Source organism: Penicillium angulare (genome assembly GCF_028827245.1).
Source record: "Penicillium angulare strain IBT 27051 chromosome Unknown utg000003l_segment0_segment0, whole genome shotgun sequence".
Lineage (NCBI taxonomy): Eukaryota > Fungi > Ascomycota > Eurotiomycetes > Eurotiales > Aspergillaceae > Penicillium > Penicillium angulare.
In genome coordinates this window covers 1331897-1346013 of record NW_026623162.1, presented here as the reverse complement: position 1 = coordinate 1346013, position 14117 = coordinate 1331897, and the positions used below count along the sequence as shown (strand labels likewise).

At 46.8% G+C, this 14117-nt stretch overlaps 6 protein-coding genes across 6 annotated transcripts; 2 read left to right on the top strand and 4 right to left on the bottom strand.

Moving 5' to 3' along the window:
- Positions 1–551: 551 nt before the first annotated feature.
- On the bottom strand, positions 552–1952 carry N7478_002663 (uncharacterized protein; the record flags this gene model as incomplete). Its single annotated transcript, XM_056918877.1, has 1 exon — positions 552–1952. One exon carries the CDS (start codon positions 1950–1952, stop codon positions 552–554), a length of 1401 nt encoding a protein of 466 aa, XP_056782035.1.
- A 469-nt stretch (positions 1953–2421) lies between these two features.
- On the bottom strand, positions 2422–4059 carry N7478_002662 (glycoside hydrolase family 15 protein; the record flags this gene model as incomplete). The annotated part of the gene is made up of 3 exons (XM_056918876.1): positions 2422–2872; positions 2940–3750; positions 3834–4059. The coding sequence occupies 3 exons, from the start codon at positions 4057–4059 to the stop codon at positions 2422–2424; spliced, it is 1488 nt and encodes a 495-aa protein (XP_056782034.1).
- Positions 4060–4149: 90 nt separating this feature from the next.
- Positions 4150–4431, top strand: N7478_002661 (uncharacterized protein; the record flags this gene model as incomplete). Its single annotated transcript, XM_056918875.1, has 1 exon — positions 4150–4431. The coding sequence occupies one exon, from the start codon at positions 4150–4152 to the stop codon at positions 4429–4431; it is 282 nt and encodes a 93-aa protein (XP_056782033.1).
- Positions 4432–5000: 569 nt separating this feature from the next.
- On the bottom strand, positions 5001–9344 carry N7478_002660 (uncharacterized protein; the record flags this gene model as incomplete). Its single annotated transcript, XM_056918874.1, has 3 exons — positions 5001–8466; positions 8522–9248; positions 9305–9344. 3 exons carry the CDS (start codon positions 9342–9344, stop codon positions 5001–5003), a joined length of 4233 nt encoding a protein of 1410 aa, XP_056782032.1.
- A 1853-nt stretch (positions 9345–11197) lies between these two features.
- N7478_002659 (GNAT family N-acetyltransferase) lies at positions 11198–11737 on the top strand (the record flags this gene model as incomplete). The annotated part of the gene is made up of 1 exon (XM_056918873.1): positions 11198–11737. One exon carries the CDS (start codon positions 11198–11200, stop codon positions 11735–11737), a length of 540 nt encoding a protein of 179 aa, XP_056782031.1.
- Positions 11738–12466: 729 nt separating this feature from the next.
- Positions 12467–13851, bottom strand: N7478_002658 (60S ribosomal protein eL19; the record flags this gene model as incomplete). Its single annotated transcript, XM_056918872.1, has 5 exons — positions 12467–12610; positions 12744–12894; positions 13001–13270; positions 13432–13478; positions 13837–13851. The coding sequence occupies 5 exons, from the start codon at positions 13849–13851 to the stop codon at positions 12467–12469; spliced, it is 627 nt and encodes a 208-aa protein (XP_056782030.1).
- Positions 13852–14117: the final 266 nt, after the last annotated feature.

Sequence of the window (14117 nt, the reverse complement as noted above, 5' to 3'; positions counted from 1 at the left end):
TAATCTTGTATTTTAGTGCATTCTTGATCTGGTTTTAGTTGGTCAGACCTTCAAATCTGGCCCGAAGAATGTTGGGGGATCGACAAACCTTGGGTAGACCAGCTATTTATACCATGAAGACATCATTTCAAGCCTAAGATTTAGTGTCGGAATTCTCGTAAGCATCGCCAATCAAAATTAGCTAAACTCGAAGCTATGACTCACTCGAGGTCGTATCTTCGGAGACACCGTGTGTTCATGAATCACAGAAGAGGCTCATATTTCGAGCTTAGATGGGCAAACATGGGGCGATTACCTTAACCTAAACTTAGATATGAACAGCCTCAATGTGTGCAGATATTTGTCTCTTTGTTCGGTCGGTACTCTGGATGCATTGTCTTGCATTGGGACCCGAGTGGACGGTCGCTGGTAACGATTGAAATTTGAGGTTCATGATGCAAGTCAATGTAAATTGTAGATCATATTATTAACTGCGATACCGGGGCTAAATATGTCTTATTTCAGGTAAAGTATTAAATGAATGGAATTCAAAGAGGAATAATAATCTGGATTTACGAGTTGCCTCCCCAGCCCATCGTCAATCTCCAATCCTGTCCAACTTCACCAACTCCACGAACAAATCCAACAACATGATCCATGAAGCCACCGTTGCCATTATTGATTCGACCACGTCGCTCTTGCTCTGCCTCGGAGTCTGTTCTTTGCTCCAACCCAAGTAGTTGGTTTTGAGTCAACCCTTGGACCCGCTCGGCATCCATCCTGGTCAAAGTATTTCCTTGTCCACATCGCTTGCTCCACGCCGCTCGTTTCACAGCCGGTGCCCAGAATTCACCAAGAGTGGCCTCATCACGACCGCGTGCATACTCCTTGGATAGTCCGGTCATATCAAAGCTAACAGAAGAATGCCAGCGCGTATGGACCAGCTCATACCGGCTTTCCATAAACCAAATAATAGGCCATGCAATGATCCAGAGCTGGAGAATCACGAAGGCCCACCAAATGTAACGATTGGCACGCATACGGTTGATCCAATGGGGGGAATATATGGTGACGGACTGTTGAGCAATATCGAACTGGAAGGCGACTGAGCCAAGGTAATTGAGTTCGCGGATATGTGACGCGAGTACATTGCGCATCGCTTTCCAATCGAACCCACTAATTTTTCGATGGAGCGTGAATCTGCGACGAGGAGAGAGAAAATTAGTATCAGTGCTAAGGACGATATGGATTTCTCGGGAGACGATGACATACGATTTCACAGTTGACGGATCATTGCAAAACCGTTCACACCACATCTTCAACTGGGCTTCATTATTTGTGGAGGGTTGCTCGGGCGCATCATCGGCACCAAGCACTGAATCAGAAGCGAGAAGCGCATCGCTATCCTCGGAGTGAGGTGCGCGTAGGGAATTCGCTACATATGTGCGCGACTTGAATCTTCCCCCACGAAAAGCGGGTTTATGATCCTCGTCGGTCAAAACTTCCTCTTCCACCCATTTGATGCCCATTTGCGATTCGCCCTCCCATCCAGTCAGCATGGTTTCGGCCAGATCAAGCTTGAACTCGAAATCCGTCACGCTGTTGTTGGCTCCCTTCTTTGCATTGCTCTTTGATTCTGTGTGCGTGCCTTTGACGTAGATTAATGGCCGCGGAGGCAACTTCATCTGCCGCCGGATTGCGTGGAATAATTCATTGCTGTTTCGCGAGAGAGTTGGCGCGAGTGAAATCGCGCACTTATCATCGGCCTTGATAGTGGAGTCGGGGAGAATGTAGGCTGAATCCACGAGGCGGAGGTGGATTGGGAGGGGAGCAGTGCCCGAGGTAGATGTGTGAGAACTCGGGCCAATGTTGGGTTCATCGGTATAAGGAGGTGGGAGGTCATCGTCGATAGAGTGAAGTGAGTGAGAAGATGCTGCCGTATCGGGGCGATCGTCCTTGTGGAGGCGACCCATGGTCCACCGAGCTGATATGTATTGGTTGAGAGAAAAATGAAAATGAAAAAAATGAAAAAATGAAATGAGAGACTTGGTAAACAAGAAAACAGAGTAGAGATGAAATGAGAGGGAAAGAAGGAATAGAAGAGACTTTTCTTTGGATTAAGAAGTTTAGGCTGCAAAGGGCCTCGGGCGCAGAGCCTCTCGTTTCTCCTCTCTCCCTCCTCTTCCTGCTGCTTCTCGTACGCAGGATCCACATCCAAGCCACTAAACTCAATCAGGTTTAGTTTCTGTTGATTGATTCGAGCCTCGCGGTATCTGTCCCGATCGGGTGCTTACCACTTGTCAACTGTGCAGTTTATAGAAAAATAAGTAAAAGAATTTACGATCTCTATTATAACACACACTATGCCAGGTTTTTTCGCAAGTAATGAAATTTCTAACTGGTTTGACTATAGTACCAATTTCAAGTTATCATGTTACCAAGTTACCAACTTCCAACTGATGGTGTCGAATAGCTGCCAGTCGCAGAGCTACCAGAGCACTGAGATGGAACTTCGTTAGCAGTGGAAGATCCCCAGCTGCTAGGCACTGTTCCACTCCGACGATCACCAGCTGTCAAAAATGCAGCATAAGACCAAGTCAGATCGCCAGCAGAAGTCGGTGTGCCATCGTCTCGGGTAAACTGCTCTGCCAAAGATCCGTTACTGGGAGTGTATTGTTGGACAATCGACACAAAGCCATCAGCATAAGTTTTCACGGCACTGGTAAGAGAGGAGTATGTGGAAGAAGAGCTGGAGTAATTTCCAGTGGCAGTCGAAGAGTCCAGAGCCTGGAAGAATGGCAGACTGGTCTGGCCGATCGACAGCGTTCCCTGCTTATCCCACTGGTAAAGAGCATCGTATAGTTGCTCGGCCGCAGCCAGAGTGGCCAAATACCTGGTATGATTATTAGAAACTTGGCAAGGACATAATTGGAAATGAGCAAGAAGAGAGTCCAGCATACCATGGATTGCCTCCCTGGTAAGTATCTTCGGCGTATCTTCCGATCGCAACAGCGCTGCCGGCAGATTTACCACTGTTGATACTATAGATCGAGCGGAAGGAGTCGACAACCAGCTTGTGGTTCGACAGTGCACGCTCGGAGCAAGGCTGGAAGGTCGTATCGTCGCAGGCGGCTTCGGGGTCGAAGGTTTGGATTGTGCTAATCAAGGAATTTGCGTCCAGGCCGGAGCGACCGTCATTTGCCAAGTTAGAAATGACAGCGGTACCATTCCAGAAATCCTGGAGGAAACACAAAACTTGAGGGGCCTGTGAATCGCAACCAGCGCAGGTTTCATCGAGGCTAGAGGCAAATGCACTTCCTTCCACCAAGGCACGGTGTTGAGCAGCGATGGTGAAGAAGGAAGAGCCCTCAATCTCCTCCCAAAGATCAAATCCAGTCTGATTCCAGTACTGTGCAACATAGTTCAAATCATTCTGCACAATAGGCCAAATGTTGGATTTAACTGTAGATGTCTCTCCAGCTGACACCAGATGGTTGCCGTAGGCGATAAGAGCAGTGGCTCGTAGAGCTGGTCCATCGCGCTGGGGACGACCCCAGTCACCAGTGAAAGCAGTAATATTCACTTCGAACTTGGGCTCTCCAAGTCCGGATCCATCAGATAGATCACCAGATGGGTTAGACACAGCTTGCAGTTTGGCTTGAGCATCAATGTACTCCTGAATGGTGGATTCCAATGAACTATCTCCAGCAATAAATGCATCAATCAAAGCTTTCAGGGTCAAGGCACCATCTCGCGTCCAAGTGTAAAAGTCTAATAGCCAATGTCAGCCCTTGCATCATATGTGGTATTTTTGTGAAAAACAAAACAAAAATCATGTGCAAATCAGCACTCACAATCAGGGTTCACTTTGGATGGCGACGCCACCACAATTCCAGATGAGGCGCCAGATACTTTGCTTCCATTGGCGCCGATGTTGTCCAGCACACCTTGTAGGGCAACGGAGGATTCTGATTGGATGAAGCTGCTGAGGCTAGTTTGGCGGCGCCCGGGCTGCAGAGGCGTCGAGATAGCCCCTGGGGCTAACAGTGCAAGTGCTAAAACATTGATTGGCAACATCATGACTGCGTGATAATATGGACGAAATGAAGTGGATATGCCTGGAATGCAGGATTCTTCTGTGCTTTTTATATTCCCCAACCACCCCCAGTCATGCCTTTCAGCACAACATCATGCCCCACGGGGAACATGAAGGACTATGCGTCTGATTGGGTAGAGAGCGACGATCTTCATGGTTCGGGGCTATCCATCGGAAATTACTTCACGAGACAGCGGACAAACAATCGTATTCTGTGGGGTGTTTTCCTCTTTTCTCATGTGAAGATTCATACCAAGCGAACAAATGAGTCTCTTTCTCCAGGAAATGTTTCAAAGGAGCCCGCTGTTACATTCGGGATGATGCTGGATCGGCGTCGTCGATCCCGAACCGAGTAAGGCTTAGTCCGATAAATCGCCGTCCGATACTCCGCTCGCTTCTGTAGTAGAGTCCCACCTCGTAGCTCGTAAATGATGAAATCCTGCATTTTATTTGGGCGAGATGTGCTAATTCTTGAGATTATTGTGGCAACTGACACCATGTTCTTCTGACGGATTCCATACATAAGTCCAATTATTCAAATTAAACCAAAGAACAACACGTGAATGGCCTAATCCCTCGAGGGACTGGCTAAATCATTAAGCGAACTCCCCAGGGACCTATTCAGTGATACTGCGCTCTCAAAATATAAATGTTCGCTTTCTTCTGGGCTCCTTGCATTATTTTCCAGATCTCCCTCCTCGTTTTCTTTCCCGGCCCTTGTTGTCGCTAATTACCAAGCATCATAATAGGACTCATTTTCATCAGAAGACATTCGGTCATCGGGGAGCTCATTTGAACCCCAGCCCCACTTTTTTTGGTGAATTGAGTTTTCCTTACTTGAGTCTTTAGATTGGGATCCTGAAAATCGCTTCTTAGTCCGTCTTGTTAAGTTTTCTAGAGTTGCTTTGTCTTTCTCACCTGTGTCCTATGATGCTGGCATGTCCTCCTTAGGCCACAAAGTGGCACTCAGACCAGCTGCACATTCAGAGCATTCTGTCTGCAGATTTCGCTTTCCGAAAGGAACCTTGGATTCAATAGTGGCTCCCAAGGTTGCTATTTGATGTAAATAGCGAACGATCTCTTGGTCTCTTTGGACACATTGATAGCGTAGAACGTCCAGACTATCGACTGGTTCGACCCCACGGTACGATCGTGGTCTTGAGAAGATTTGAAGCAGATCGTTCTTTCCCACGAAGTTCCCTCCGATGCAGGCCATGAAGAAACTCCATTCCTCTTTTATCGCTGCCTGTTTAAGTAACTGCAGGTCAATCGTTTCATCGCCAATGAGTTCTCGGGACTCTTGGCAGTGTTGCTTGTCCTTTTCGGGACCTTTGATCGAGTCCAACATACGAGACTTCGCATCTAGATCACTCAACCTGAAAGCATGGTCGAGTAGAAGCGACATTACATGATAATCCGTATGCGCTTGAGCGATAGAGAAAGGGTTGATTCCTCGCTTATTCTTGCTTTTGATGTTGGCTCCGTGGTTAATGAGTGTGACGCAAACGTTTGCGCGAGAGTATTGATCAAAACCAGGTCGTTTACGACCCATTAAACAAGCTAGTAGAAGAGGTGTGTTGCCGTCATCGTCTTCTGGGTCGACCCTGAGTCCATAGTCCAACAATGTCCCAAGTAGATCTGCTCGAGAGGCCAATACCGCCTTGTGGACTGCTATATCTACATCCCGACGATATAGGAAAACAGGTCTGTTCTCGCGTAATACTGGTCCGAATGCTTTTGATAGAAATAATCTCAATGTCCCGGGCTCGGAGTTTTCAGCTGCGAAGTATAAAGCGGCCACTTTTGTCTCAAAGGATAGGGTCTCGAGCTTTTTGGATATTTGAAATTTAATCAGGATACTGGCGTTGGGCCAGGACAGGGCCATATGGAAAGGTGATGAGCCATTCTTATCCATTATAAAGGGATCTGCACCGTTTTCGAACAAAACCGAAACCAGATCTGAGCGGCCTGTGTCTATCGCGTCAAGTAATGATGTACGATTGTTGGTGTCCTTCACATCGACGTCCATACCGGCCTTCAAGAGCATCTCTACCATCAAAAGAGACCTTTTCTTCACCGCGCAATGTAGTGGCGACCCACTCTCACCAGCAACGTACTTCAATTCTGCACCAGCATTGATAAGTTCTTGCAAGAGTTCTATTGCGCCTTGGTTTATCGCTGCGTGAACAGGGGTAAAGCCTAATTGATCTTTATGGTTAATATTTGCGCCATTTGACAACAGCACCTTCGCGACATTTGCACTGTTGCAGAAGAACAGTGGTGTTTGGCCGCGGCCATCCAGCTCGAAAGGTTTGGCGCCATATTCGAGAAGCGTGTTTAGCATACGGGCCGATGTCCCCATAGCAGCAACATGTATTGGTTTGGCTGAGGAGCTATCCGGTCTATTGATAGCAGTTGGGTCAAGTTTCATAATAACACTCACAATCTGTGCAGATTCTTCACTATCCCGAAGGGAGCCTACTTGAACGGCAAAATGCAACGGGTATGTGAACATAACGTCTTTTCCTGGCTGACAGAGTCGTCTACGAGCAAGTATCGGGTGACTTTGGAGGATCAACTCCACGGCTTCGACATCTTCAAGGTCTATTGCTTGCGTGATCGCATCCTTGCCCTCGGGCGACGTCTGAGTGAATGCCTCGATTGGAAGCAGATCAATGGTCTCCTGGATTACTTGTCGATGACGACTTCCATGAATCGCAAATCGCTCGCAGTTGGTCCTTAGACTAATACTACATGCGATTGGGAAGCGACCCAGCTTATGTGAACGGCTTCCTCCATTCAGTTTGATTTTTTTCTGACCAAATGCGGCATACCACAACCTCTTGACCATCTCCGGGAAATGATAAGATATAGCAAGATGAATTGGCGTCAACACTGGTGCCGAGTCGTCTTCCTCAGTGCTGGCAAAAGCTGCCGCAGTTGGATCAGCTTTCAGACTCAGTAAGGTTTCCACGGCCGCGAGACTACCAGAGGCAACTGCAGTTGCGAGTGGTGTGCCGTGCACCACAAATGGCCATTGTGGGTGGAGTGGAAATTTTTCTACGACCGCACAGCTGATTGCTGAAAGCCGATCACTTTGGCTCATTCTCTTTTGCAGCAGCCTCTGAACCTCAAGTAGGTCACTTTTGTCAAGGCAAAAAAGCCAGTGCAGAAGATAGGAGCTTGGACTCCTATGCGAGATAGTTACTCCTTCTTGTAGAAGCCGGATAACCATGTCCCCGTGGCCCCAGCGAGCTGCTTGCACCAAAATACATCCATTCTTTCCTGGTTCATTTAGTTTTTGGCTAAAAGCCGGAAGTAATCGGCCCATAAGATCAATATCTCCCTGTTGTATGGCCATCTCTAAAACATTCCAGCTCTGTGAAGATCCATTTCGCGTGAGGATGATTTTCTCAAGGTCATCTTTATCAACGTCCGCAAAGGTACGCTCGTGCAGAATTGCGTCTTTAAGAGCAGAGTAATCTGCAAATTCCATGACTGATTCGCCATTATGCACTGAGATAGCGGTCGACTTTTCATGTTGCCCAATCTTGCTAAAGCCAAGAGCTAAGCACTCGCTATACTTTTTTGTAGAAACGTGATCTCCAGAGAATGCATTTTGCAATCGACATCCCAAAATACAGGCTACCAAATGATTTGCTTCCTCAGCCGCGTGTAGAAATTGTGAAGCCTTGGATAAGTCCATCGATGTACCAAAAACATTCACATAACAAAGCATTGTCTGAAATATAGCAGACCCGTTGTTTTTCTGGGGCTCATTTTTCTGAGCGACGGTCTCGAAATCCTGCAACAGTTGTTCCTGTTGCTCCCAAATGATGTACGGGCCATTGTCCCTGCTGAATATAGAGTATCGAATATCTCCTGAAAATGTGTAAATGGCAAGCTTCGATTGCAAAGACAAAGCGCCAAAGTTTTTGTTCCAAAATCCAATGACTGGTGTACAGCTCAGGTCGGACATTCTTTTGGTGGGATCATTGCACAATGTGCCATTCAATAATGGGCGAAGATAACCTTTCTCAAATCCAATCCCTGGAATATTCATACTATTCACGAAATCGAGTGCAAGGGTCTTGGTATGGTGAAGATCGAAGTTACCGAGCACGTTCTCTTCTTCATTCTCGTCTTTTTTCGCGTTGTCTTCTCCGATCGGGATTTCTTCGTGGGACTTTTGGTCTACAGGCGAAGTTGGCGAGGTGTAGGACGGAGGAGCATGGTAAACGGGATCCGTTCGCCAGTTGTGTTTGAAATAAATTTCTCCATCTGCGAGAATTTCCCACACGCAGAGCCCAAAAGCCCAGATGTCGCATTTATGAAGCTGTTCAAGGGGGATGGGCTGGTTCTTTTGATTGGCTACCTCGGGTGCATTATATCTACAAAGTCAGCAAAGAAAAGTCTCTTTATCTACTATCTTCAACATTGACTCACAATGTTGTCCCAACGTATTTCGACTTTTCTTCTGACGCTGAGCTCACCAAGATAGAATGTCCGAAGTCAGAGACTTTGGCAATCGACATGGACGGACGATCTAGTGAAGAAAAGACCACCGCATTATCAGCCTTCAAATCACCATGCACAATTCCACACTTATGCAATGCCATTAACCCTGCTGCCACATCCCCAACCAGGATCAATTTTGTCTTGATTGATCGTTTCCGCTCTTTCATGTAATCTCTCAATGAGCCATGTGTAGCAAACTCTAGAGAAATGAAAGGGGAGACCCGCTGCATTTGCATGGACCACCCATATCCCAAAAGACTAATGATATTCGGGTGGTGGGCAATTGGTGGATGACACAGAATTGATATCTCTCGTAGAACTGACTGTAAACGTCGCTGAAAATGTCGTCGATCGGAATTTGACCCTTCTTCATTCAATCGAATGCGCTTGACGGCGACCACTTTCCCTTCATAATGACATCGTGATACTGAAAATGTTTCACCAGCCGCAACAAATTGGAGTTCTTCGATTTCTTCTGCGCGAAGTCTCTTGAGCTTCAGTTGCTGTACTATGCGAAGTAAGCTTTCTAGGCTGTTCATGGCACCAGAATCCGCATTTTCACTCAATCCCAGGCCATCTGCAGTAGAAACTCGCGATCTCGAGATAGAAGCTGTCCATGTTAGAACTCCGTTGGCCGAAGAATTTGTGGGTTGACCTAAAAGCGTGTCAGGTTGTACTATGCGGGGGATGTAAACACCACAATGCACTTACATTCAAGTTTAACCCACTCCTCGAGTGTAGTGGCTGACATGATGATAACACCTTTGTTATTGTTATTCTACTTGGGCAACATAATAATTTGGATAACCTGGATGGATGGATGAAAGAACTTTCTAAGTCCGTGGAATATTGTATGCCTTAAACCTTGGAATACTCCGAGGATATGCGGGGGTCGTGACCTCAAGTTGAGGCCTTACGTGCCCCGTGATATGATTGGTTCCGCCGAGCCTCACTGTGATACTCCACCAGTTGACAAATACAATGAAGAAATGATCAACAACAGCAGCAATGTAAGAATATTAAGTTGATGTGGTAATATTCCATTGTTTACACAGTCGGTTTCATAGTTTCCTCTCGTTTTTATGATCTATTACTCAAAACCACGTGCATTTAGGCATGTACTATGAATGGAAGTTAATGGGATTTCTACGGTTATGCTTCTGTAGGCATAGATATGTTGTGACATTATGCCTGTAGCATTCACTACTACCGCTCTTGGTGCCTAATTACCTACAAGCGTCTATTTAAGCCATTGCTTTACACTGCTTTTTATTTTGATTCTCTCTCTCTCAGCCCTCTAAGTTCCTCTCTTACCATACCTCTTACATCAAATCAAGTGTATTGTCTCACCCCTCTCAGTCAATCAATGTACCAAATCGATTCTAAATATATCTCAATTTTCTCTTTCATTCTCAATACAGCATGAGGGGTTTATCTCACGACGCGTATGAGAAGGAGGAAGAAGAACTCCCTTTCCGATGGATGCAAAGCCGAATTATCATCATATATGCACCAGGTCAAGCCAAGCCCATTGGGGAAATCGCAGAATACGACTGCCTTTGACCTCCTCGTGTTGCTCGCGTTGATAGATGGATGCGCTCAGATTATTTCAACTGGGATTTCTTCATCGAACGAACTGCTAAACAGGGCGTCTTTGGCCCGGGATGTCCTCCTTATGACCCTGACGAACACACCATGCTCTGGAGCCCCACTATGCCTGATCTGTTAACAGGACCTCCAGCTGAATTAGTAAAAGACGAAGTGACAGTCACCGAAAATAACTTTGTTGTTCTCATGGAAATGGGGATTAAGTGTTTCTACTTTCTACAACGGGGAGCTGCCTGAACCTCCATTGTCAAATGAAGAGCAACCGATCGTGTACTTCATCAATCGTCGACATTCTCAGATCTATGCGCTTCCTGTTAGTAAGTAATTTCGACGCTCGGTGTTTTACATCCTTATTGATTTTTTTTTTAGAAGCCACCTCAACTTGAGACTCGAAGCCCGTGAATACCTCGGGACCAACCTCGATCTAAGCTGCACGACCGCTGAGCACACTTGATCTGTTCGACGCTCGAGGAATTTAGCGATGGTAAGCTTCATCAATTTACCTCGATCTTAAAATTTACTGCGGCTGACGGTAATCTAGTGCTTACTCTATTTAATATGGGGCCACGTCTTTTATCTTATCGTGCGATAAACGATGGCAAGTTCATACGGATTTTTGGCAACATTGAGGAAAAAGGTAGTTCAATAAAGCGAGTCATTTATTGCCTGTTAACCTTTTGCGCTTTGATTTCTGAGTAAATTATTGAGTAGACACTCTGTGGACGTGCTGAAGCGCAGTTTCAACTTGAAGTTGCGCGATTTTGTAGTGCTAAATATAAATACCCGCCAAGCGCGTTTTGACGCCCTTCCCATTACATCGAACTTCAAATGTCGATGTTACATTATATTAACGAAGAAAACCTTGGAAGTCATATCACAGCCTTGTGAAATTGCAAATATATAAATCCCAAATCCAATTTATGCACAAGAAGCCACAAACTTGAACAAGCCAACTCCAAAGACTCGAGTCAACTCTACATATCAACTTCTAACATCATGAGTCTTCACCTCCAATTTCGACTGGCAACACCAGCCGATGCCCCATCAATCCGGGAGCTCGTGGAATACGCATTTCGTGCAGAAGACACACGCGAAAATTGGACTGCAGATATGGAACTCGGCCGGAACTTCCGTGTTCGCCTCGAAGATGTCCTCGCCACAATCACCCACCCAGACAAGGCAATCATCATAGCCCCCTCGGACAATGAAACCAAGGACCTTGTGGCTTCTATTGAAATCTCAAAGCGCGAAGCTGATACTGCGCGTCTTGCTATGATTGCAGTGAACGGGGCCTATCAACAATCTGGCGTTGGGCGCCAAGTGGTAGAATATGCTGAAAAGTACTGTCACGAGACTTGGGGATCGACGAAGGCTGGGCTAAATGCCGTATCAACGAGACGGGAGCTTATTGCTTGGTATGAGCGGAGAGGATACCGGAAGACAGGTGAGGTCTCGCCTTTTCCTAGGGAGGCTTTCCCGCACCTCGTGTTAGCGGAGGACTTGTGTTTTGTGGAGATGGAAAAGACGTTGGGCTGAACTTGAATGTATATTCTGTCTCCAGGGCTGGAACCTTATTTACATACAACATTTGAACAATGGTTCATATACTTGAATACGGATTAATTCAGATGTTTCGTCGAAGTCTGAGATGGAAAGCGTAAGATTCAATGTTCTTTTGATACACACGTAAGCTGTCAATCGATTCCCGGGGGACCATAGGTAATGAGTGCCTCGTTTCCATAAGGTAGACAGCGGGCTGCGAACAGGCAATAAAGAGTGCTGAGAGGGGGGGAGTGGGGTGGACGTGTACTATCTACAAAGGTTCTACGATATGCAGGGCCAAGCATAAGAGCCCAGACGCAAGAGATTGAAAGGAAGCGATCACATTTCGTAACACACAAGCGCCATGCCGATGGGGGAAGTTTTTAGTTTTTTTGTTTTGAGAGAAAAAAGTAGTTTCCTTTTGCTTTCTCGATATTAACAAGAGAAGCTTGAGTATCACATCATCATCGCATCTTCCTATTGCCCCCACATTCCCAATTTTCCAGAAAGCCCCGCCAGTCGCCAAAGATTTTCGAAGAAAAAAGAGTCCGACTATAGGAAAGAGTCGAAAAGTAAAAAGGCCGACCTAGAATTCGAGGGGGGACAAAAAACTTTGTAGGGGCCGAATCCCGGAACTAGCCCACAAGGGAACCGCTTTCAACCTCCGCACCATCGCCGAACATGAGAAAAACGTCACACAATGGAATGAGATTTTGAAAGGATTTACTCCTGGGCCTCGAGGGCAGTGCGCTTGGCCTCGACGCGCTCAGCGCGGCGCTCACGGAGAGCCTTGTTCTTGGCACGCTTAGCGTCCATCTCGTCCTTGAGGACACGCTCACGTTGGCGCTCAGCCTTGGCCTTCTGGATCTGGAGTTACGAAGAAATAATGTCAGCAGACTGTGCTGTGCGGGGAGGGTTTCAAGTGTGGCGGGGTTGGTTTTCGCATATCGATAGCCGGATGGAAAGGGAAATGGAATTGCAGCTCGAGGAATCAACTTACGTGCTCAACCAGAGCACGCTTGTGCTTGAAGGTGTTACCCTTGCTCAGGTGGTAGAGCTCGTGGTAAAGGTGCTTGTCGATCTTGCCGGCGGCACGGTAGCGGACGAGCAGACGACGGAGAACACGCATGCGGCGCATCCAGAGGACCTGGCTGTAAAGTAGAAAGAGACCAAATCAGCATGGATGTCTCCTAATATCAAATCGTCTCGATCGAATCCGAGATGACTGTTACGTTCTCGATATTGAATCCTTCATACCTGGGCATACGGGCGTCCTTGGTACCCTTGCGCTTACCCAGACCGCGGTGACGACCGATGCGGCGGGCCTCGTTGAGCTCACGGGCGCGGGCACGAGAGTGCATGGTGACGGGCTTGCGGATGATGAGGCCATCGCTGACGAGCTTGCGGATGGTCTGACGGGAGTTGGCGTTGGAGATCTCGTTCATCTCATTAGGGTCGAGCCAAATCTTGCGCTTGCCGCAGCCGACCACGGAGGCGGCGAGGCGCTTCTGGGTGCGAAGGTTGACCCTGTTTAGAAAAAAAGTCGGGGTCAGCCACTGGCACACAATTGCTTCAAATCAAGATCCATCCTTTCTCCTCTGTTCGACATGGCGATCTAGCGAGTTCGCGAAATTCAAATCACAGGGCTTGGATTCTCTCGGGGATAGTGTATATCAGATGGCACTCACATCTTGATGTCGGCGACGGTCGGTTGGCGGATGATGTTCGTAGGGCACTCGACTGGGAAATCCAGACAGTGAGAAGTTGGGCGGGCCGATTAGCTAATTCCTGGTAAGCGAGTGCCCTTCCACACTAGGGTACTAGGGTTACACCCTTAGCCCTAGCCCGATCGGGTAATCCGAACCTTGAAATTTTCAATCTGCGGAGTATCGAGATAGAATTATAGGAGGGAACGATAGAAGCCGAAAATAATCTAAAAGATACAGATCAATTGAAATCGAGGAGTATTTTCCAAGGAATTAAATGCGAAACTGCCCACTGTCTACACTAAGAGAAGGCGTTGGTTACGTTTCTTCTTAAGATCACCGCACGTGATCTGTATCAAGAGATAAGGTCACATGATATAGACTAACCTCATTAGGATTCATCCCCACTTTAACAGAGCGCCCCACTATTGCCTGACATAATCCAATATGTCATTGTCAACATCAACATCAACATCAACCTTGGAAGCTTCACACCCGAATGACATGTTCAAGGATATCTATTTACATTTAAGTACTTCATAGAGAAGGCATCGATATGCAAATTTCAATTAGCGGCTAAAATCTTCTGTACGAACAAGTCTATACATCTAATTGAGGCAAAATTTGAGAATCCACTTGAAACAATATAATCATCGACATTTCATCAT